Source organism: Oncorhynchus mykiss, chromosome 11 (assembly GCF_013265735.2).
Source record: "Oncorhynchus mykiss isolate Arlee chromosome 11, USDA_OmykA_1.1, whole genome shotgun sequence".
Lineage (NCBI taxonomy): Eukaryota > Metazoa > Chordata > Actinopteri > Salmoniformes > Salmonidae > Oncorhynchus > Oncorhynchus mykiss.
This window is the reverse complement of record NC_048575.1, coordinates 12,295,231-12,317,488: the sequence shown is the minus strand read 5'-3', so window position 1 is coordinate 12,317,488 and position 22,258 is coordinate 12,295,231. Positions and strand designations below refer to the sequence as shown.

Here is a 22,258-nt window from a genome sequence, read left to right as displayed (position 1 = left end):
CTATTTCTCAATATTTTGTTGATGTTGAAAGTATTTAGTTCATTTTCTCCCACAGACCCTTGGTCTCAGTGAAGGGTGTGTTCTGTTGACTGGTCCTTATCTCTCTGTCTTCATCTCTCTGTCTATCCTCAGTTACCAAGCTCAAGTGTGCAGAGCAGTGCTCTGGAAGGTGTAGGGGTCCTAAACCCAGTGACTGCTGTAACGAACACTGTGCTGCAGGGTGCACCGGCCCCAGGCCTACAGAGTGTCTGGTGAGGGACTCTTCTGACTCCAATTAATTTATCATTTGCAAAAGTTATAATCACATAGGAAACACATCTAAAAGACAACAGGTAGACGACCCACTCCTGGGCTGCTCCACATTAGAAAACAGATATGGTTGACAATATTGCACACTAATTGTGATCCTAGTCTTTCATTCTTGTATTCAAAGGCCTGCAGAGACTTCCAGGATGATGGGACATGTAAGGATGCCTGCCCTCCTACAATGATCTACAATCCCAACACCCACCAGCTGGCTTCCAACCCTAACGCCAAGTACACGTTCGGGGCCACTTGTGTGAAGACCTGCCCACGTAAGGCCAATAGTATCCATCTGTATGATTCATGATTAATACAGATGCACTCAGGGGTCTGCTCAGAAAGGTGCAATGTTACTGATCGCCCAGATAGAAATGTAAAGAACAGATGCTTGTCTGTCAGGTAGAATTGTAAATTGTGCTTTCCTTTCTGCAATTTTCAGAACGTTTCACCTCACTTAATACAGTCCAGTTATCTAGAAAATTCCACTGTACCTACATGGTGAAGAGACTTTTGCCTATAATTGGTTGGAGTGGTGAAGGTGTCTTTGGGTGACCCCTGACCTGTCCTGTGATTGGTTGTTTCTTGCAGATAACTATGTGGTGACGGACCACGGGGCGTGTGTCCGAACATGCGGTGGCAACACACACGAGGTGGAGGAGAATGGTGTCAGGAGGTGCAAGAAGTGTGATGGAATCTGTCCAAAAGGTAAAGTGGGAGTGGTGACCAGTCAAACTGGGCAGTTTTGTTGTTGCCTGTTTTGCATGTTATTTTGGCATAAATATCAGTTTGTAAACATTGTAAAAACAAAACAAACAAAAAAACATAATTGAGTTAAAAAGCCGCATACAAACTTGGTCTCTTTTTGCTTTCTTGAGTAAGGCAGCTTCAAAATAAAGGTGTTTCAGCCTAGCTCAATGCTTTGTCTGTGGTGGTGGGGCAGCCAGCGGAAAATAGGTGTTGGTAATGTTCTTTAGTTGCGGCGTGATTGGCTGTGTTCTGTCACTCATGGTGACACTACGTCCCTGCGAAATCTACGGCTTGAGCTTGAAAATGCAAGCCCCTTGGGTGCTACAATAGAATTACATTAGAAGTGCCCATCCAAGAAGGCGCAAGGTCATTGGCCACAGATAAAATGACGTCAAGTCACGTTGTATCTACAGTAGCTTTAATTGGATCTTAGCTAGCAGTCATCATCATGAATCAAGTTGACAATCTAGTGGCAAATCCTTTTCAATCCTCGTGATATGAAGAGAAATAAGGAAGAGAAATTATAGATAAAACGTATCGGTGCTCATCGGCCATTGGACATAAACATTACACAGCAAGATGGAAATCTCAAATTTAACAATGAGTGGTTTGAAAGGAATCAGTGGCTAACTGCAAGCATTGCAAAGCAATCACTAGCCTGCTATTCAGTGGCGTGGGTGTGTGGTCCAAGTCTGGGTTTAAGGGTCTCTTTTACAAGCTTAAAAAGGATAAACATTCAACATTAGCCATGCTGTCAATTCAGCATGACTTCTGCCGCGCTCAAAACAACTGGAAACTCGGAACTGGGAAATCTCAGACTTCAGTGAGTTCAAGACAACTGGGGACTCGGAAAAAAAATGTTGCTCCGACTGGGAAACTGTTTTTTGAACGGTCATCCAACTCAGAATTGCAAGTCGGGAACTCGGGCCTCTCTCTAGAGCTCCAACCTGAAGATCACTGACATCATCAAGATTCAACCTTGTTTTTTTTCCGAGTCCCCAGTTATCTTGAAAGCACTATAAATCCAGAGAATGCTAGACTTCGATGACAAAATTTGCCCAGGAAGGACCGCCGCGCTACCTTCCTGTTCAAGTGAGCACAAGGTGAGTCCAAAAATGTTGTGTATGCTGCTGCATAAATGATGTAATATGCCAGGAATATATGTATACTGTAGCTAAGAAAGTAAAACTAAGGGTATGTTGCGTAGTAAGCTGTTAGTAAGTAGCACATGTGCCTCACCCTAATAATTTGGTCTATTTTTCCCCTCTTAATTTAGCCTACTGTTCTGACTTGGTGGTGTACATGTAGCCTATAGCCTGTTTTAGAGAAATGTCATCATCCGATATTGTAAGAGCTTTCATTGTATGCTTATTATGCCCCCTTTATTTATCTGACTTGCTGTATAGGGAGAATACTAAGAATGGCTCATGTTCTGAATTCTGTCGCTGTACATTTCAAAGTGCTGAACACATAGTTATACTGATTACGTCCGTCCTAGCTCACTCATTAATGTCTTCATCGAAATTACGGATTGCATTTATCCGCTTGTCGTTCACTTACGCCATAGTTTGTACATCTCAATTCTCATTAGAAACCACATTTGTTTAAACAAGTCAGCCATATCAGCTATGTTATTTTTAAAGGCAGTAAATGAGGCTGAAGGAACTGTTTCACTGCCAGGCAAGGCTCCGCTGAGAGCCAGGTGTAGCAGTGGTAAGGTGTTGGGACTGCTGTTGGGACTCTGCTGTTGGGACTCTTTATGTAGGCCTTAACCGTTTGTGGGCACCGTTTGTCACTGTTATAGTGCAATTCATGTATTGTTTAGAGTTGTGTTGTGTAGTGGCTTTGCTGGCATGTTTTTAAAAAATGGTGGGAAGTTTGCTCCACCAAGATTTACATGCTAAAATTGCCACTGTAAAGGGGTCTGAATATTGTAAATGTAACTTTTTGTCTGTGGTAAGCTGGACAATATAATTGTACATTATTTACAAATTTGCTAGCTGTGTGGTTTATAAACCTCATAACGTTGCATTAGATTGTCCATGATTTTAATGTGTTGGTGTTCTTCTCGTCTAGTGTGCAATGGACTTGGAATGGGGCCGCTTACTGCCGTCTTGTCAATCAACGCCTCTAACATTGATTCTTTCAAAAACTGCACCAAAATCAATGGCGATGTTTCAATAATTGGAACCTCTTTGAATGGGTAAGGAATAATAATAGCATTGTACAGCGTCCATGGGCTGTCCTAATATGAACACTGTAGCACTGAAACAAAATGCTATTTGCCCTGTGTTCATTCAAATTAATTAAACGTTATATGAGATGTGTGTCTTTGTAATTGCTTCTCTCAGTGATAGGTACACATCAACACCAAAAATGGACCCTGCCAAACTGGATTATTTCAGAACTGTGAAGGAAATTTCAGGTAGAACAATGTTTAACTTATCTTCAATTGCTATGTAATTCAGCTGAGGGTAACCAAAGCAAAGATAATGCTTGATTAAATGTATTTTTGTTACTTCCCTAAAGGGTTTCTGCTCATACAAGCTTGGCCAAAGCACCTCGATTCTCTTAGTGCATTTGAAAACCTGGAGATTATCAGGGGAAGGACCAAACAGTTGTAAGTGTATCTCTGTCTAACGCTCTGCTATTGTAATGACTATGAAACATGGTTTTTGGGGTGTTTTTTCAGTGGAGTACCGTTCATGATAGAAAGTAAATACTCAATAACCTAGGAGGTCAACCCTGGGCTGGGTTGAGAAACTCTGCTGTATGATATTTTAGCAATGTCACAGAAACATTGTTCAATGTTACGTATGGGCTAGCTACAGTAGCAGTAAGCTAAAATTACCTTCCCTCTTCCCATAGTGGTCAGGTGAGTTTTGCTGCCCTGAACGTGGCCCATCTGAAGTATCTAGGCCTCCGCTCCCTACGAGAGATCAGCGATGGCAACATTGTGGTGAAGAACAACCCCCACCTCTGCTACAGCAACGGAGGCCACTGGAATGGCCTGTTCAGACTGGACAAACAGTTAGCAAGGGTGGACAACAATGCCAACATCAGCACATGTGGTACGCAAGGACAAGCATCAAGTATAAACTCTGATCTACGCCTTTGCAAACACTGCTTTTCTAAAAACAAAATGGTTAACAATGGCCAAATGCTAACATTCATCCTAACAGCCATATACACATAGGCCACAGGTAGTTACAGTTAGCTTAGCTATCTAACATTGCCATTATTGGATATAAGCAATGTGGTTGTGGCTCTACTTCCACCCTCTGGTAGGTTAGATAGATTTTGAGCACTACAGCTTAGACCTATCATATCCATTCAGATTTAACCTAGCCTAGGGGGTTGGGTGACTGTCCTAGGACAGGACTGTTTCATTCCGGTCCTGGAAGGCCGAAAGCAAAACACTTCAGTTTTTGTTTCTACCTGGCAGTTAATTGCACCCACCTGATGTCCCAGGTCTGGAGAGGATAAAAACCAGAACCAGGACCAACATTGAACAGTCCTGGTCTAGGAGTTGTTTCTGAATGGAGCCTATAGTCTTCCCCTCTCTTCCCTACAGCCCAGCTGAACAGTACCTGTGATGACATGTGCACTAAGGAGGGCTGCTGGGGGCCCGGTCCAACCATGTGTTTAACCTGCCTGTACTACGCCCGTAGGGGCCGCTGTGTGGGGGCCTGTCACGTACTGGACGGGTGAGTTAACCCAACGACACCAAGGGCAATACGACTGATACTGCTCATATGTGAACTACACGAGATGCAGGGTTGTGCTGTGTCAATGTTTTGATCGTTTTTCCTCGCCTTCCTCTTGCCTTCTCAGGACACCAAGAGAGTATGTGTTGAACAACATGTGCCTAGAGTGTGACCAGGAATGTATGGTGAAGAACGGAACAGGAAGCTGCTTTGGATCTGTATGCTCCTTTAACTTTATATCCATCTGAATTGTCTCATCTTATTTCATTATTTTGACATTCAGGTGTGATAGCTATTGAGTTGTGTAACAAATTCTGAAAGTCTGATGAGAATTCTGTGTGATTTGGCAAATATTGCAAAGTCAGCTGTATTTTCACTCAAGACAACAATTAGATCAACAATTCCAACCTCTGACCCTCCGCTCTGAAGGGCCCTGACAAGTGTGTGGAGTGCGCCCACGTCAAAGATGGTCCCCACTGTGTCTATCGGTGCCCACGCGGCGTTCTTGGGGACGTGGACAGGCCCATCTGGAAATACGCTGACAAGAACAGAGAATGTCAGCTCTGCCATGAGAACTGCACCGACGGGTAAGGCACAGTCTACACAGCGATCTCTAACTCCTCCTTGTAAAGGCAATGTCAGCCTTTTTTCAATGATTGTATATTCAGAAACTATGATGAGTGTTTACCATGGTCAGGACTGTGTGAAGTAGTCACTCTGAGAATAGTATTCCCTCCTTTCTTTCTATAGATGCTCTGGACCTGGACTGAATGGCTGCAATGCCAGAGGGTGAGCGAGATATTTCAGATAAAGCAACATGAAACCAGTCCGATTACACATCTGTTTGTGTGACAATGACTATAGTAATACACACAAACACAACTGGGATTAGGCTAAAGCCGAAACCATATCATAGTGAAAGATCAAGATAGATCAAGTGCTAAGTGATCTAGGTTGATGTAACCTTACATAAGTCCAGTATAGGCAACAGATGAAAGATCAATCAATCAACCAATCAAATGTATTTAATGAAGGCTTTTATACATCAGCAATTGTCACAAAGTGTTTTAGATCAGATGTTTTTATTGAGAAGCTACCAGGAAACTCACCTCTCGTGTTGTTGCTGCTTTCCCAGTGGTCCCATCCCGTCGGCGGTGGCTGCCAGTGTGGTGGGAGGCCTCCTGGTGTTTGTGGTCCTGGCCTTGGGTGTGTTTGTGTTAGTCCGCAGACGTCACATCGTCAGGAAGAGGACGCTGCGCCGCCTGCTGCAGGAAAGAGAGGTAACAGACAGTGACCACACTGCCAGAGGGAGGACACAAACTGTACTGTTCACAAACTGTACCGTTCACAAACAGTACTGCTCACAAACAGTACTGTTAACAAACTGTACAGTTCACAAACTGTACCGTTCACAAGCTGTATACTTGGGCATGCATCAACATGGACACATATAGACTCAGTCACAGACGTGACACGCTCATGTTGATCATTCAGCAAGAGGGACCAACATACACGCTAACACCTTTACAGGGCCGCAATGACGTACAGTAGGTAGATAATTACACTTGCTTTGTTGTTGGTCCCATAGTTGGTTGAACCCCTGACCCCAAGTGGAGAGGCACCCAACCAGGCCCTGCTCCGCATTCTGAAGGAGACCGAGTTTAAGAAGATCAAAGTGTTGGGATCAGGGGCCTTTGGGACTGTCTTTAAGGTAAGCAGAGTGATCAATGCTTTTTTAATGGAGGTGGTTCAGACCGTGAATGAGTAATCTTACCTGAGACCTGAAGACTTGTGTTCGCTCTCAACATGGTTGGGATCAATTCAGAATTGAATTGAGAATGCCTCATAATTTCCAATTCAGTTCTTGAACTTGAATTGAAGTAGTAAACAGGAAACCCAATTTGTAATTCGAATTTGTATTAAAGGAAATATAATTTAATTCAGTGAATTTAAATGAAATGTAAACGCCTCTTCTATTCTATATGATGTATAGTCTATACAAATATACAAACAATTGTATATAAAACATCAAATGTCATTATACACAGTACCAGTCAAAAGTTGGGACACACCTACTCATTCAAGGGTTTTTCTTTATTTTGCTATTTTCTACATTGTAGAATAACAAAATCAAAATAGATTTTATATTTGAGATTCTTCAAAGTAGCCACCCTTTGCCTTGACGACAGCTTTGCACACGCTTGGCATTCTCTCAACCAGCTTCATAAGGTAGTCAACTGGAATTTATTTCAATTAACAGGTGTGCCTTGTTAAAAGTTCATTTGTGGAATTTATTTCCATCGTAATGCGTTTGAGCCAATCAGTTGTGTTGTGACAAGGTGGTGGTGGTGGTATACAGAAGATAGCCTATTTGGTAAAAGACCAAGTCCATATTATGGCAAGAACAGCTCAAATAAGCAAAGAGAAATGACAGTCAATCATTATTTTATGACAGGAAGGTCAGTCAATCCAGAAATTTCAAGAACTCTTAAAGTTTCTTTAAGTGCAGTCGCAAAAATCATCAAGCGCTATGATAAAACTGGCGCTCATGAGGACCACCACAGGAAAGGAAAACCCAGAGTTACCACTGCTGCAGAGGATAAGTTCATTAGAGGTAACTGCACCTGAGATTGCAGACCAAATAAATGCTTCACAGAGTTCAAGTAACAGACACATCTCAAAATCAACTGTTCAGAGGAGACTGTGCGAATCAGGCCTTCGTGGTCCAATTGCTGCAAAGAAACCACTACTAAAGGACACCAATAAGAAGAAGATACTTACTTGGACCAAGAAACACAAGCAATGGACATTAGAGCGGTGCAAATCTGTTCTTTGGTCTGATGAGTGGAAATTTGAGGTTTTTGGTTCCTCTGTGGAGATGGAAGAATTTTCAAGAAGGACAATCATCTCTGCAGCACTCCACCACTCTGGCCTTTATAGTAGAGTGGCCAGATGGAAGCCACTCCTCATTAGGCACATGACAGCCCGCTTAGAGTTTGCCAAAAGGCACCTAAAGACTCTCAAACCATGAGAAACAAGATTCTCTGGTCTGATGAAACCAAGACTGAACTATTTGGCCTGAATTCCAAGCGTCACATCTGAAGGAAACCTGGCACCATCCCTACGGTGAAGCATGGTGGTGGCAGCATGTGGGGATGTTTTTCAGAGGCAGGGACTGGGAGACTAGTCAGGATCGAGGGAAGGATGAATGAGGTAAAGTACAAAGAGATCCTTGATGAACACCTGCTCCAGAGCGCTCAGGACCTCAGGCTGGGGCGAAGGTTCACCTTCCAACAGGACAACAACCCTAAGCACACAGCCAATACAATGCAGGAGTGGCTTCGATTCAAGTCTCTGAACGTCATTGAGTGGCCCAGCCAGAGCCCGGACTTGAACTCGATCGAACATCTCATGAGAGAGCTGAAAATAGCTGTGTAGCGACGCTCTTCATCCTACCTGACAAAGCTTGAGAGGATCTGCAGGAAATGATTTGAGAAATTCTCCAAATACAGGTGTGCCAAGCTTGTAGCATCATACCCAAGAAGACTCAAGGCTGTAATCGCTGCCAAAGATGCTTCAACAGTGCTGAGTAAACGGTCAGAATACTTAAGTAAATGTAATATTTCTGTTTTTTATTTGTATAAATTAGCAAAATGTCTAAACCTGTTTTTGCTTTGTCATTATGGGGTATTGTGTATAGATTGATGAAGAGTATTATTTTTTAAATCCATTTGAGAATAAGGCTGTAATGTAACAAAATGTGGAAAAGGGGACTGAATACTTTCCGAATGCACTGTACATATAAAATATTGTTGAAAACATTTATTTACAGGAAAAATTCTTCAATGAATGATCAAGGAAAACAAAACCTGGATGTGAATATTCTACGTTATTATATTTCATTAATCACTTAAAATTGGTTAAATCTTGGGAAAATACAACATTCCCAGAATGCATTAGTTTAATCTTCAAATTGATCCTGAGGCTTAGAAAAGGAGCCAAACAAATGAAATGGTTCGTGCAAATATAATTGGCTATTCTATACACTAAGGTTAAAAGAGTATACTGTATATGAACATTGTTTCCAGAGAAAAATTATATATTCTTTGTAATCTGTAAGTGTGACCTGTCAGATTCAATGACTGAGTAGAATTTCTAAGAATTGCACTGAATTAAATTATATTTCCTCAAAATCTGTTGAATGTGAGTCGATTCCAAAATTCTGAATTGAGTCCAACCCTTCTCCCTAAGCTTTACCTCAGCGGAAGAACAACGTCTTGTGGCAGGTCACCAGGGTCCAAATCCCGTCAGTCACACTTTACACAAATCACTAGTGATCAAACGGATCCTACGAGGTGTTCCTCGTCCAGTGATAGAATAGTATGTGCTCATTAGATTATTAAAGGTGACAAACATCAGAGCCGGGACGATACCAGTATCGCGATTCTCGTTAGTTTCGTGGCAAGGAAACAAAACACGAAGCGGATTTAACTTCTTTGGGAGAACAGCCCTAATCATTATTATACCTTTATTTCAACAAGGAACACAGACTGAGACCAAGGTCTCTTTTACAGCTGGGCCCTGCGTATACATGTTTACACATACAGTTTAGGTACAATGATTAAGAAACTACACAAGACAAACAAAACCATCACAGATAACACCAAAAAAATACAGCAACAGATTACATTTATTTATTTATTTACATTTATACCCCTTTTTCTCCCCAATTTCGTGGTATCCAATTGTTGTAGTAGCTACTATCTTGTCTCATTGCTACAACTCCCGTACGGGCTAGGGAGAGACGAAGGTTGAATGTCATGCGTCCTCCGATACACAACCCATACATCCAACCCGGAAGCCAGCCGCACCGCACACGGCTACGCCGCACACGGCTACACCGTGCACCTGGCAACCTTGGCTAGCGCGCACTGCGCCCGGCCCGCCACAGGAGTCGCTGGTGCGCGATGAGATAAGGAGATCCCTACCGACCAATCCCTCCCTAACCCGGACGACGCTAGGCCAATTGTGCGTCGCCCCACAGACCTCCCGGTCGCGGCCGGTTACCCAGGGACTCTGATGGCACAGCTGGCGCTGCAGTACAGCGCCCTTAACCACTGCGCCACCCAGGAGGCACACATAGGTTATTAATGTTGGAAACACACATCATTATGTTGTCATCCAGAGTCACATTTATTTTCCAAGCTATAGCACATAATATTTAACATACAGCAGATTTTTAAAGGAACAAAGAGTTTGGTCTGCTTCGTGATTACATTTTTGGCATGGAAGAAATATTGCGATATTGGTATCATTCCAGACCTAATAAACGTGTGTTTTTTCTCCCCAGGGCGTTTGGATTCCTGAGGGAGAAAACGTGAAGATCCCTGTTGCCATTAAGGTGTTGAGAGAGGCCACATCTCCCAAAGCCAACAAGGAGATTCTAGACGTGAGTCAACTGTTTGTATAGTAGATATCCTGAATGAAGCCCAAGCGGTCAATGTTCCCTTTTTACTGCAGTTGGGCTGCGCTTTTCAGCAGATTGCCATATCATATTAATGTGGTTCCTTCCTGAGATGTTAAACACTTCTTCAGTCGTTGTGAGATCTGAAGATGACCCCCCCTTCCCCATGTTTTCTGTCTTCAGGAGGCCTATGTGATGGCCAGTGTGGAGCACCCCCACGTATGTCGTCTGCTGGGCATCTGCCTGACGTCCACGGTGCAGCTCATCACCCAGATCATGCCCTACGGCTGTCTGCTGGACTATGTCAAGGAGAACAAGGACCTCATTGGCTCCCAGTGCCTACTCAACTGGTGTGTACAGATCGCAAAGGTGAGCAAACAGGAAACAACTGCTGTGTTAACTTACATTTGTGTCTTATTTCTGTATACAAGTATACTGTACCAATTACTTCTGGAGAAACAGAACCTTCTAACAAATCATTAGCAAGCCTCTGTCAAAGAAGTAGCTACATTGTCAGTCAATCTGGATCTGACTAACGCGACAAGTCTCGAATAGAACCATGCCAGCCGCTATCACAGCTGGATAACCAGATGTGTCTGCAATATGTAGATGGACGGTAGCTCGCGCAGGATGGTTAAAAAGGCACAGAAGAGGATGGCTGACGTTCTACATGCCTGTAATCAATTGTGCTATTTTTTTATTTATTTTTTGCTTTGTTTGTAACTTATGATTTTACTTAACTCCTGGACATCAGAACTGGGAATATTCACTACGGACTGGAAGAAGCTTTTTCCTTTAACGAGTCCGACAAGAAAGATATAGTGTTCTGCGGGGAACAGGCCCAGATCCCCGTCACTGGGCTACCTGGGGTGGCAGATCATTTTCAAAAATGTTTTTTTTTGTTTTACCTTGTCAGCTCGGGGATTCGATCTTGCAGCCTTTCGGTTACGAGTCCAACGCCCCAACTACTAGGCTACTTGGGGCGGCAGGTAGCTAGTAAATGGAAGGTTGCAAGATCGAATCCTGACAAGGTTTAAAAAATAAATAAAAAATAATGATACAACTTTTTTTATTTTTTATATATATATATATATTTTTTTTTTGTATATACAGTGGGGCAAAAAAGTATTTATTCAGCCACCAATTGTGCAAGTTCTCCCACTTAAAAAGATGAGGCCTGTAATTTTCATCATAGGTACACTTCAACTATGACAGACAAAATGAGAGATAAAAATCCAGAAAATCACATTGTAGGATTTTTTATTAATTTATTTGCAAATGATGGTGGAAAATAAGTATATGGTCACCTACAAACAAGCAAGATTTCTGGCTCACACAGACCTGTAACTTCTTATTTAAGAGGCTCCTCTGTCCTCCACTCGTTACCTGTATTAATGGCACCTGTTTGAACTTGTTATCAGTATAAAAGACACCTGTCCACAACCTCAAACAGTCACACTCCAAACTCCACTATGGCCAAGACCAAAGAGCTGTCAAAGGACACCAGAAACATAATTGTAGACCTGCACCAGGCTGGGAAGACTGAATCTGCAATAGGTAAGCAGCTTGGTTTGAATAAATCAACTGTGGGAGCAATTATTAGGAAATGGAAGAAATACAAGACCACCGATAATCTCCCTCGATCTGGGGCTCCACGCAAGATCTCAGAGAACTGGCAGTGTGGTGCCAGGACAACAAACTCTCCCTCAATGTGAGCAAGACAAAGGTGCTGATCGTTGACTACAGGAAAAGGAGGGCTGAACAGGTCCCCATTCTCATCAACGGGACTGTAGTGGAGTGGTTCGGGAGTTTCAAGTTCCATGGTGTTCACATCACCAACGATCTATCATGGTCCAAACACACCAAGACAGTCATGAAGAGGGCACGACAAAACCTTTTCCCCCTCAGGAGACTGAAAAGATTTGGCATGATGTACGGCCCAGTACATCACTGGGGCCAAGCTGCCTGCAATCCAGGACCTACAGTGGGGAGAACTAGTATTTGATTGCCGATTTTGCAGGTTTTCCTACTTACAAAGCATGTAGAGGTCTGTAATTTTTATCACAGGTACACTTCAACTGTGAGAGACGGAATCTAAAATCCAGAAAATCACATTGTATGATTTTTAAGTAATTCATTTGCATTTTATTGCATGACATAAGTATTTGATCACCTACCAACCAGTAAGAATTCCGGCTCTCACAGACATGTTAGTTTTTCTTTAAGAGGACCTCCTGTTCTCCACTCATTACCTGTATTAACTGCACATGTTTGAACTCGTTACCTGTATAAAAGACACCTGTCCACACACCCAATCAAACAGACTCCAACCTCTCCACAATGGCCAAGACCATAAAAAATTGTAGACCTGTACAAGGCTGGGATGGGCTACAGGATAATAGGCAAGCAGCTTGGTGAGAAGGCTACAACTGTTGGCGCAATTATTAGAAAATGGAAGAAGTTAAAGATGACGGTCAATCACCCTCGGTCTTGGGCTCCATGTAAGATCTCACGTTGTGGGGCATCAATGATCATGATCAAGGTGAGGGATCAGCCCAGAACTACACGGCAGGACTTGGTCAATGACCTGAAGAGAGCTGGGACCACAGTCTCAAAGAAAACCATTAGTAACACACTACGCCGTCATGGATTAAAATCCTGCAGTGCACGCAAGGTCCCCCTGCTCAAGCCAGCGCATATCCAGGCCCGTCTGAAGTTTGCCAATGACCATCTGAATGATCCAGAGGAGGAATGGGAGAAGGTCATGTGGTCTGATGAGACAAAAATAGAGCTTTTTGGTCTAAACTCCACTCGCTGTGTTTGGAGGAAGAAAAAGGATGAGTACAACCCCAAGAACACCATCCCTACCGTGAAGCATGGAAGTGGAAACATCATTCTTTGGGGATGCTTTTCTGCAAAGGGGACAGGACGACTGCACCGTATTGAGGGGAGGATGGATGGGCCATGTATCGCGAGATCTTGGCCAACATTCTCCTTCCCTCAGTAAGAGCATTGAAGATGGGACGTGACTGGGTCTTCCAGCATGTCAACGACCCGAAACACACAGCCAGGGCAACTAAGGAGTGGCTCCGTAAGAAGCATCTCAAGGTCCTGGAATGGCCTAGCCAGTCTCCAGACCTGAATCCAATAGAAAATCTTTGGAGGGAGCTGAAAGTCCGTATTGCCCAGCGACAGCCCCGAAACCTGAAGGATCTGGGGAAGGTCTATATGGAGGAGTGGGCCAAAATCCCTGCTGCAGTGTGTGCAAACCTGGTCAAGAACTACAGGAAACATATGATCTCTGTAATTGCAAACAAAGGTTTCTGTACCAAATAATAAGTTATGCTTTTCTGATGTATCAAATACTTATGTCATGCAATAAAATGCAAATGAATTACTTAAAAATCATACAATGTGATTTTCTGGATTTTTGTTTTAGATTCCGTCTCGCACAGTTGAAGTGTACCAATGATTAAAATTACAGACCTTTACATGCTTTGTAAGTAGGAAAACCTGCAAAATCGGCAGTGTATCAAATACCTGTTCTCCCCACTGTATATAATAGGTGGTCAGAGGAAAGCCCATAAAATTGTCAGAAACTCCAGTCCCCCAAGTCATAGACCTCCCCCATTTGTTTTGTACAATGCTGCTATTCTTTGTTTATTGTCTATGCATAGTCACTTCACCCCTACCTACATGTACAAATTACCTGCAATTGCAAAATATGGACCCCTACAAATCCGCCGGGCTAGACAATCCTCTCTTTCTAAAATGAACTGCCGAAATTGTTGCAACCCCTATTACTGGCCTGTTAAACCTCTCTTTCGTATCGTCTGAGATTCCCAAAGATTGGAAGGCTGCCGCGGTCATCCCCCTCCACAAAGGGGGAGACACTCTAGACCCAAACTGTTACAGACCTATATCTATCCTACCCTGCCTTTCTCAGGTCTTTGAAAGCCAAGTTGACAAACAGATTACCGACCATTTAGATTCCTACCGTACCTTCTCCGCTATGAAATCTGGTTTCAGAGCTGGTCGTGGGTGCACCTCAGCCATGCTCAAGGTCCTAAACGATATCATAACCGCCATCGATAAGAGACATTACTGTGCAGCCGTATTCTTCGACCTGGCCAAGGCTTTTTGTCAATCACCACATTCTTATCGACAGACTCAACAGCCTTGGTTTCTCAAATGACTGCCTCGCCTGGTTCACCAACTACTTCTTTGATAGAGTTCAGTGTGTCAAATCGGAGGGCCTGTTTTCTGGACCTCTGGCAGTCTCTATGGGGGTGCCACAGGGATCAATTCTCGGGCCGACTCTCTTCTCTGTGTACATCAATGATGTTGCTCTTGCTGCTGGTGATTCTCTGATCCACCTCTATGCAGGCGACACCATTCTGTATACTTCTGGCCCTTCTTTGGACACTGTGTTAACTAACCTCCAGACAAGCTTCAATGCCATACAGCTCTCCTTCCGGGGCCTCCAACTGCTCTTAAATGCAAGTAAAACTAAATGCATGCTCTTCAACCGATCGCTGCCCGCACCTGCCTGCCCGTCCAACATCACTACTCTTGACGGTTCTGACTTAGAATAAGTGGACACCTACAAATACCTAGGCGTCTGGTTAGACTGTAAACTCTCTTTCCAGACCCACATTAAGCATCTCCAATCCAAAATTAAATCTTGAATCGGCTTCCTATTTCACAACAAAGCATCCTTCACTCATGCTGCCAAACATACCCTCGTAAAACTGACCATCCTACCGATCCTCGACTTCTGCAATGTCATTTACAAAATAGCCTGCAACACCATACTCAGCAAACTAGATGCAGTCTATCACAGTGCCATCCGTTTTGTCACCAAAGCCCCATATACTACCCAACACTGCGACCTGTACGTTCTCGTTGGCTGGCCCTCGCTTCATGCTCGTCGCCAAAGCCACTGGCTCCAGGCCATCTACAAGTCTCTGCTAGGTAAAACCCACCTTATCTCAGCTCAATGGTCACCATAGCAGCATCCACCCGTAGCACGCGCTCCAGCAGGTATATCTCACTGGTCACTCCCAAAGCCAATTCTTTCTTTGGCCGCCTCTCCTTCCAGTTCTCTACTGCCAATGACTGGAACGAACTGCAAAAATCACTGAAGCTGGAGACTCCTTTCTCCCTCACTAGCTTTAAGCACCAGCTGTCAGAGCAGCTCACAGATCACTGCACCTGTGCATAGCCCATCTGTAAATAGCCCATCCAACTACCTCATCCCCAAACTGTATTTATTTTTTTATCTTGCTCCTTTGCACCCCAGTATCTCTACTTGCACATTCATCTTCTGCACATCTACCATTCCAGTGTTTAATTGCTATATTGTAATTACTTCGCCACCGTGGCCTATATATTGCCTTACCTCCCTTATCCTACCTCATTTGCACACACTGTATACAGACTATTTCTACTGTATTATTGACTGTATGTTTGTTTATTCCATGTGTAACTCTGTGTTGTTGTTTGTGTCGAACTGCTTTGCTTTATCTTGGCCAGGTCGCAGTTGTAAATGAGAACTTGTTCTCAACTAGCCTAGCTGGTTGAATAAAGGTTAAATAAAAAGATGAATATTGAAATCTCTAACCTGTACACCCCGCACACTGACTCGGTACCGGTACCCCCTGTAAATAGTCTCGTTATTGTTATTTTATTGTGTTACTTTTTATTATCCTTTACTTTAGTTTATTTGGTAAATATTTTCTTCGGGAACTGCACTGTTGGTTAAGGGCTTGTAAGTAAGCATTTCACAGTAAGGTCTACCTACCCTTGTTGTATTCGGCGCATGTGACAAATAAAGTTTGATTTGATAGATTATTACAAATGGGAGCAAACTTTGCTTTCTTTGACACTCGCTCTGCCTTCCCACAATTTCAGGTGTAGTTAGGAATGGATGTTTAATCTGAAAGATTAGCTTAACCTCCCCACACATTCACACCCATCAACCTCCCAGGCCTCTTGGTTGAGCAGCAGTCTCTTCCCAGCCTTGGTTGGGACCTTGCCTCTGGCTTTACTTAGTCTATTTGTACAGTAAGCCTGCTGAGGGCTAATTATTGAATACACAGAGGTGTCTATCTGTTTGCAGCTTGTCTTATTGATTCTATGGAAATATGGTTCAAAGCAGGCATAAAAAGCTATAAAGGCTGTATTTGATAAATGTTAGTGAATTAGGCATCTGAGGCTGTTTATTCCCCCCTCAAAGTAGACCTCTATGGAAGGTTAAGTGTTGGGAGGTTATATGTTAAAGTTCCTGGTCAAAAGGGCTTTGTTTGTACAAATGCTTACCTCTGGATAAACACTCATTTGCCTCATTTTGATAATGATAACCAGCGGTGGAATTTGGAACTATATATACAAAAGTATGTGATGTGAACACCCCTTCAAATGAATGGATTTGGCTATTTCAGCCAAACCCGTTGCTGACAGGTATATAAAATCAGGCATACAGCCATGCAATCTCCATAGACAGACATTGGCAGTAGAATGACCTTACTGAAGAGCTCAGTGACTTTCAACGTGGCACTGTCATAAAATGCCACCTTTACAACAAGTCAGTTCGTCAAAATTCTGCCCTGCTAGAGCTTCCCTGGTCAACTGAAAGTGCTGTTATTGTGAAGTGGAAACGTCTAGGAGCAACCATGGCTCAGTCGCAAAATGGTACACGACACAGGCTCACGAATGGGACCGCCGAGTGCTGAAGCGCTTAGCACGTAAAAATAATTTGTCCTCGGTTGCAACACTCACTACAGTGTTCCAAACTGCTTCTGGAAGCAACGTCAGCACAAGAACGGTTTTCTTCGGGAGCTTCATGAAGTGGCTTTTGCATGGCCGAGCAGCCACACATAAGCCTAAGATCACCATGCGCAATGCCAAGTGTCAGCTGGAGTGGTGTGAAGCTCACCGCCATTGGACTCTGGAGCAGTGAAACACATTCTCTGGAGTGAGGAGTCACTCTTCCCCATCTGGCAGTCCGACGGACAAATCTGGGTTTGGCGGATGGCAGGAGAATGCCACCTGCCCCAATTCATAGTGCCAACTGAAAAGTTTGGAGGAGGAATAATGGTCTGGGGCCCTTAGTTCCAGAGAAGGGAAATCTTAACGCTACAACATACAATGACATTATGTGCTTCCAACTTTGTGGCAACAGTTTGAGGAAGACCCTTTCATGTTTCAGCATGACAATGCCCCCTTGCACAAATCAAGGTCGACACAGAAATGGTTTGTCGAGATCAGTGTGGAAGAACTTTACTGGCCTGCACAGAGCCCTGACCTCAACCCCATCGAACACCTTTGGGATGAATTGGAATGGCGATTGAGAGTCAGGCCTAATCGTCAAACATCAGTGGTATTGTGGTTGAATGGCAGCAAGTCCCTGCAGCAATGTTCCAATATCTAGTGGAATCCCTTACCAGAAGAGTGGAGGCTGTTATAGCAGCAATCGGGGGACACACTCCATATTAATACCCATGATTCGACGAGCAGGTGTCCACATACTTTTAGTCATGTAGTGTATCTGTGAATTCACCACTGTAAAATCAATAGGAATTCAGATCAAAAAAACATTTTGTATGGCAAAATGATTTTCTCTTTGCACCTACACATCACCCCCAATTCTACTACTGATAATAATAATGGGTTGAATTTATACAATGCTTTGCATTGTGTGGAGGGAAACAAATGACCTCATCTACTACCATTGTGTATGTAGTGTCCATATCAGGACAGCCTCAGAGTCACAAGGAGTCTTTTGGATGTTGTCTGCAGGGTATGAACTACCTGGAGGAGCGTCACCTGGTGCACCGTGACCTGGCTGCCAGGAACGTTCTGGTGAAGACGCCTCACCATTTGAAGATCACAGACTTTGGACTGGCCAAGCTGCTCACCGCCGACGAGAAGGAGTACCACGCTGATGGGGGAAAGGTTGGAACAGCCGACACCGCTGACCATTTCAATAGTCACATTTATTTTTGTACAACACATTTCATTTTCCTACTGGAACAATAATCATTGAATTCAGTTAAATCTTTACTGGATGATCAATGGATTTAACTGTGTGAATAAAGTGAGTGAAAATACTCACTCAACCATGGCTGACCAATAATCTTTACTCCTAGGTGCCCATAAAGTGGATGGCACTGGAGTCCATCCTTCACTGGACCTATACCCATCAGAGCGATGTGTGGAGCTACGGTAAGTCCAACTGGACAAACAGTACAGCACGTACAGTATTTGAGGAAATAGTCAAATAAACTGAACTTCTGAACAACTGCAGCTTCTGAAAGGTTTCCTGATGATGTTCCTTGTAATGACATACAAGGTGTGACATTGTGGGAGCTGATGACATTTGGGTCGAAGCCCTACGATGGCATCCCGGCCAGGGAGATCGCTGGAGTCCTGGAGAAAGGAGAGCGCCTACCTCAGCCCCCCATCTGTACCATAGACGTCTACATGATCATGGTCAAATGTGAGTGATGTGCGCCATAGATATATATGTATTGCGCACACACACAAGGGGTTTGATGCCAGTCTTATTTTCCTTCAGGCTGGATGATCGATGCAGACAGCAGACCACGGTTCAGGGAGCTCATCTCTGAGTTCTCCAAAATGGCCCGGGATCCATCTCGCTATCTGGTCATTCAGGTAATTGAAAATATTATTATTATTATTCTATTAGATAGTTGCACCAACTCTTATTTCTTTGACGGGACATTAGAGACAAGGTATTGATTGTGATCGTGATAGTGACTAATTCACTTTCTGATAAAGGCAGTTGATGGCCGAAACGTTTTTACATAAGCAAAAATAAAATAAAGCTTTTAATTAAGAATGGTTCTATTTTATATCTAATTCACTTTAAATGTACATTTCAGGGAGATGATTGCATGTACCTGCCCAGTCCCACGGACTCTAAGTTCTACCGTAGCCTGATCAGTACATCAGAGGACATGGAGGATGTGGTCGATGCCGAGGAGTATCTTCTCCCCGACAAGACCACCCAGCACCACAACTCAGGGGTAAACACACGTGCAAACCGACACACACACACACACACACACACACACACACACACGGCTGATATTTGAATTTTCGATCTGCTCACCACAGAATGGCCATCTGATGAGAGAGAACAGTGTGATCCTTCGCTACATCACAGACCCCACCCATGGTGGTTCTCTAGAGAAAGACATCACAGACCACACCCACAGAGGTTCTCTAAAGAAAGACATCACAGTCCCCACCCACGGTGGTTCTCTAGAGCAAGATCTCGCTGCTCTTCCAGGTACAGTACAAACTGTATCCATGTCGAGTTATTGACTTAAAGATCAACTTACAGTAACACAAATGCATTGAGAGCGTAACAGTTTAGCAACATGCATCATCACTGCTCTCTACTGTAAGCCTGGGTATTAACTTTTTTCTTACCGTATTCTAGAATACATGAATCAGAACACCAAGCTCTCTGATGTCTTCAACCCCAACTATGAGGACCCCAGCGTGCCAGCCTGGGCTACTCGGACCTCCTCTGGGTACGACCCGGACAACAAGTTCTTCAACTCCCTGCCACGCGTGCCGGAGGGACCCGAGTATCTCAACATGGCCCGCAGTACCCTCCCTCGCTCTGTATGTGAGAGCAACCCAGACTACCAGGAGGACTTCCTGCTTCAGGCCACACCCACCAGTAGTCACTTCCTGCCCGCAGCAGAGAACTTGGAGTACCTCGGATTGAGCGCTGCTGTACACACCCCTGTACGCTAGAGGACTCCTCCCACAGATCTTAGGGGACAGTGAGGAACAATGGGACCTGAATAAACTTGGATGGAGACAGATGTGGGACATCAGTGAGGTTTTGGAGGAATTTCTCATGTGGTTGTCCCTTTATTTCTGGAGGGAATAGGCTTCATGGAGATGTCAGCTGTGAACTGATGCTCCTGGAAATGATGTTCTCTATTTCAAATCCATGGATCAACCATCAATTTAGATTACTTTGAGTGACTTTCAGATCAGAAGAATGAGCCAAAGCCTTGACATAACAATTGTCATGCAAATCATTTTTACAGTCCGGGTCGAGTGTGTTTTTTTATTTGTCTTGCCATGAAATGTGAAGAGGACGGAGTAGACACAGACCACTAAGGCTGGACACTGATGGACAGTGTGCTTACATTGTATTGTAGACATTCTTTACAGCTCTGCTCTCTGGTTGTACACACTTGAATGTCAAGACTCAATTTGGTGTACCAAGCTACCGGTAACTAACAGGGTCAATCCAAAGGCTTTTGGAAAATGACACAGATGTACAGATTGTGTAGATCAATGCATGTTTCGCACAAGACCCACAAGACAGTAAATAACTATTTATTCTAGGTTATTCGGGTCTCACTCGGAAAGATAAGTCTTACCTCTTACTAGTATTAATCATTTAAATTGGGCCATAGTAACCATAAAGACATACGTTTAGGACTCAATTCAATCTGGATCGCTGAAACGATACTGATTGCGGAATAGAAATGTAAAGGTGATTTCAAATCAAGCTGCAGCGTTTACTGTGAATGAGAATTGTCATTGCCGTGGTGACAATATAAAGTAAGACATTACTGAACAGGTACTTTACTGGAAAAGTACAAATATATACTATAAAGTACCATAACTACACAAATGTACAGCCCACTTTAACATATTGAATATCTTTCAGGTTAAGGTGTTGATGCTGTATCTAGAGGTCATCTTCTGGTACCATCAGTGTTCTCTCTTTCCTTAGATACTGAGGCTGATGGGGGAAAGGAAGGTCACCAAACAGTGTGTGGTATTGAATGGTTGTTGCAGACATTTAAGTGGAATTTAAATTGTTGTCTATACCCGTTTATCACTATTGAAATGTTCGGGTCAGTCACAAGCCTGGGCTGACAATTCAATTTTGAGTGCCATTCGTGGACTTGGAATAATTGGGTCAGATATTCAAAAGAGCAAATGTAATTAAATGTTTGCACATAGTGACCTAGTAAAATGCCCTTTCCAGATTTTTAGATTTTAAGCACAAATCATTGTCAACCTATTCTCCACTTAAAATAACCTTGAATAGGTGTTAAATATTGTATAGGGACTTTTGAATGTGCACTAGTTTACTTCCATCATTGTCAATAATGGATTAAACCCATTACTGTGAACTAAAGTATGTAAGTGTTGGTTTTAGATTTACAATAGCTCATTGGCAATGAAGATATATCATTTGGGGGAAAATAGTTGTGGGTTGTGATTTGAAAGAAAGGGAACATTGAACCCTAAAAATGTACAAATGCGATAAATGTTTACAATACATAAAGCATACAGCATTGTTCATTGTAAGGGTCTAGTTGAGGACGAGAACGTCAAGTGTGTCATGTAGACTCTTCGCTCTTGTTAACAATAGGTGTAATGTCACATTGTTTGTGAAATTCCTTAATGTCTAACAAAACCAAAATGTGATACTGTCGATGCCTGAATTGCACATCCACGTGCAAATTCACTTTCAGTTGATATAGTATTAATGTACAATACCAATTCAAATGTATTTCACTAGAAGTTAGTCTTAAGCAATGTTAAAAGGTTAGATACTTGTATGTAAATGAGCACTTCCTGGAAATCCCTTCTCCGTGACTCTGTCCATTGCCTTTTTTGAACCAATAATGGCTCGTGCCCTGTTTTTGTGATTGTGTATGATAGGGGTTAGAAGTGTAATGCATGCAAGTAGAAAACAGTTGGCAATTCAACTCAATCAAGCAGTTGGTAATTGTGAGACTACTACCCTCTCTTTGAGCCAAGTGTTTGACACGTTACCATGACCTTCCTGTGTTTGTATACTGCATCTAGTAGTATTGTGTTTAGGAGATCACTTTCAATTGTGCACTTCACACATTAAAATTACAATGTTCCACTGTAAACCTGTCCTAGATGCTACGATGCTGTAAAATAAAGAGTTTAATCTACACTATGGGTTATTTATCAGGTTTTCCATCAGTAATAGAAG

The 22,258-nt window shown here is 43.1% G+C and overlaps 1 protein-coding gene across 1 annotated transcript in view; it reads left to right on the top strand.

Moving 5' to 3' along the window:
- The window catches only part of LOC110535279 (melanoma receptor tyrosine-protein kinase), a 48,662-nt gene extending 26,447 nt beyond the window's left edge, over nt 1-22,215 (top strand). Inside the window, exons 6-27 of the mRNA XM_021620183.2 lie at nt 133-251; nt 434-575; nt 892-1,008; nt 3,127-3,253; nt 3,402-3,475; nt 3,580-3,670; nt 3,919-4,121; nt 4,625-4,757; nt 4,885-4,975; nt 5,187-5,344; nt 5,508-5,546; nt 5,893-6,037; nt 6,346-6,468; nt 10,108-10,206; nt 10,405-10,590; nt 18,022-18,177; nt 18,372-18,447; nt 18,575-18,721; nt 18,800-18,897; nt 19,128-19,271; nt 19,363-19,537; nt 19,691-22,215. Coding sequence (XP_021475858.2) covers nt 133-251; nt 434-575; nt 892-1,008; nt 3,127-3,253; nt 3,402-3,475; nt 3,580-3,670; nt 3,919-4,121; nt 4,625-4,757; nt 4,885-4,975; nt 5,187-5,344; nt 5,508-5,546; nt 5,893-6,037; nt 6,346-6,468; nt 10,108-10,206; nt 10,405-10,590; nt 18,022-18,177; nt 18,372-18,447; nt 18,575-18,721; nt 18,800-18,897; nt 19,128-19,271; nt 19,363-19,537; nt 19,691-20,013 — 2,966 coding nt within the window. The 3' untranslated portion in view covers nt 20,014-22,215. The remainder of the gene's footprint in view (nt 1-132; nt 252-433; nt 576-891; nt 1,009-3,126; nt 3,254-3,401; nt 3,476-3,579; nt 3,671-3,918; nt 4,122-4,624; nt 4,758-4,884; nt 4,976-5,186; nt 5,345-5,507; nt 5,547-5,892; nt 6,038-6,345; nt 6,469-10,107; nt 10,207-10,404; nt 10,591-18,021; nt 18,178-18,371; nt 18,448-18,574; nt 18,722-18,799; nt 18,898-19,127; nt 19,272-19,362; nt 19,538-19,690) is intronic.
- The last annotated feature ends 43 nt before the right edge of the window (nt 22,216-22,258 follow it).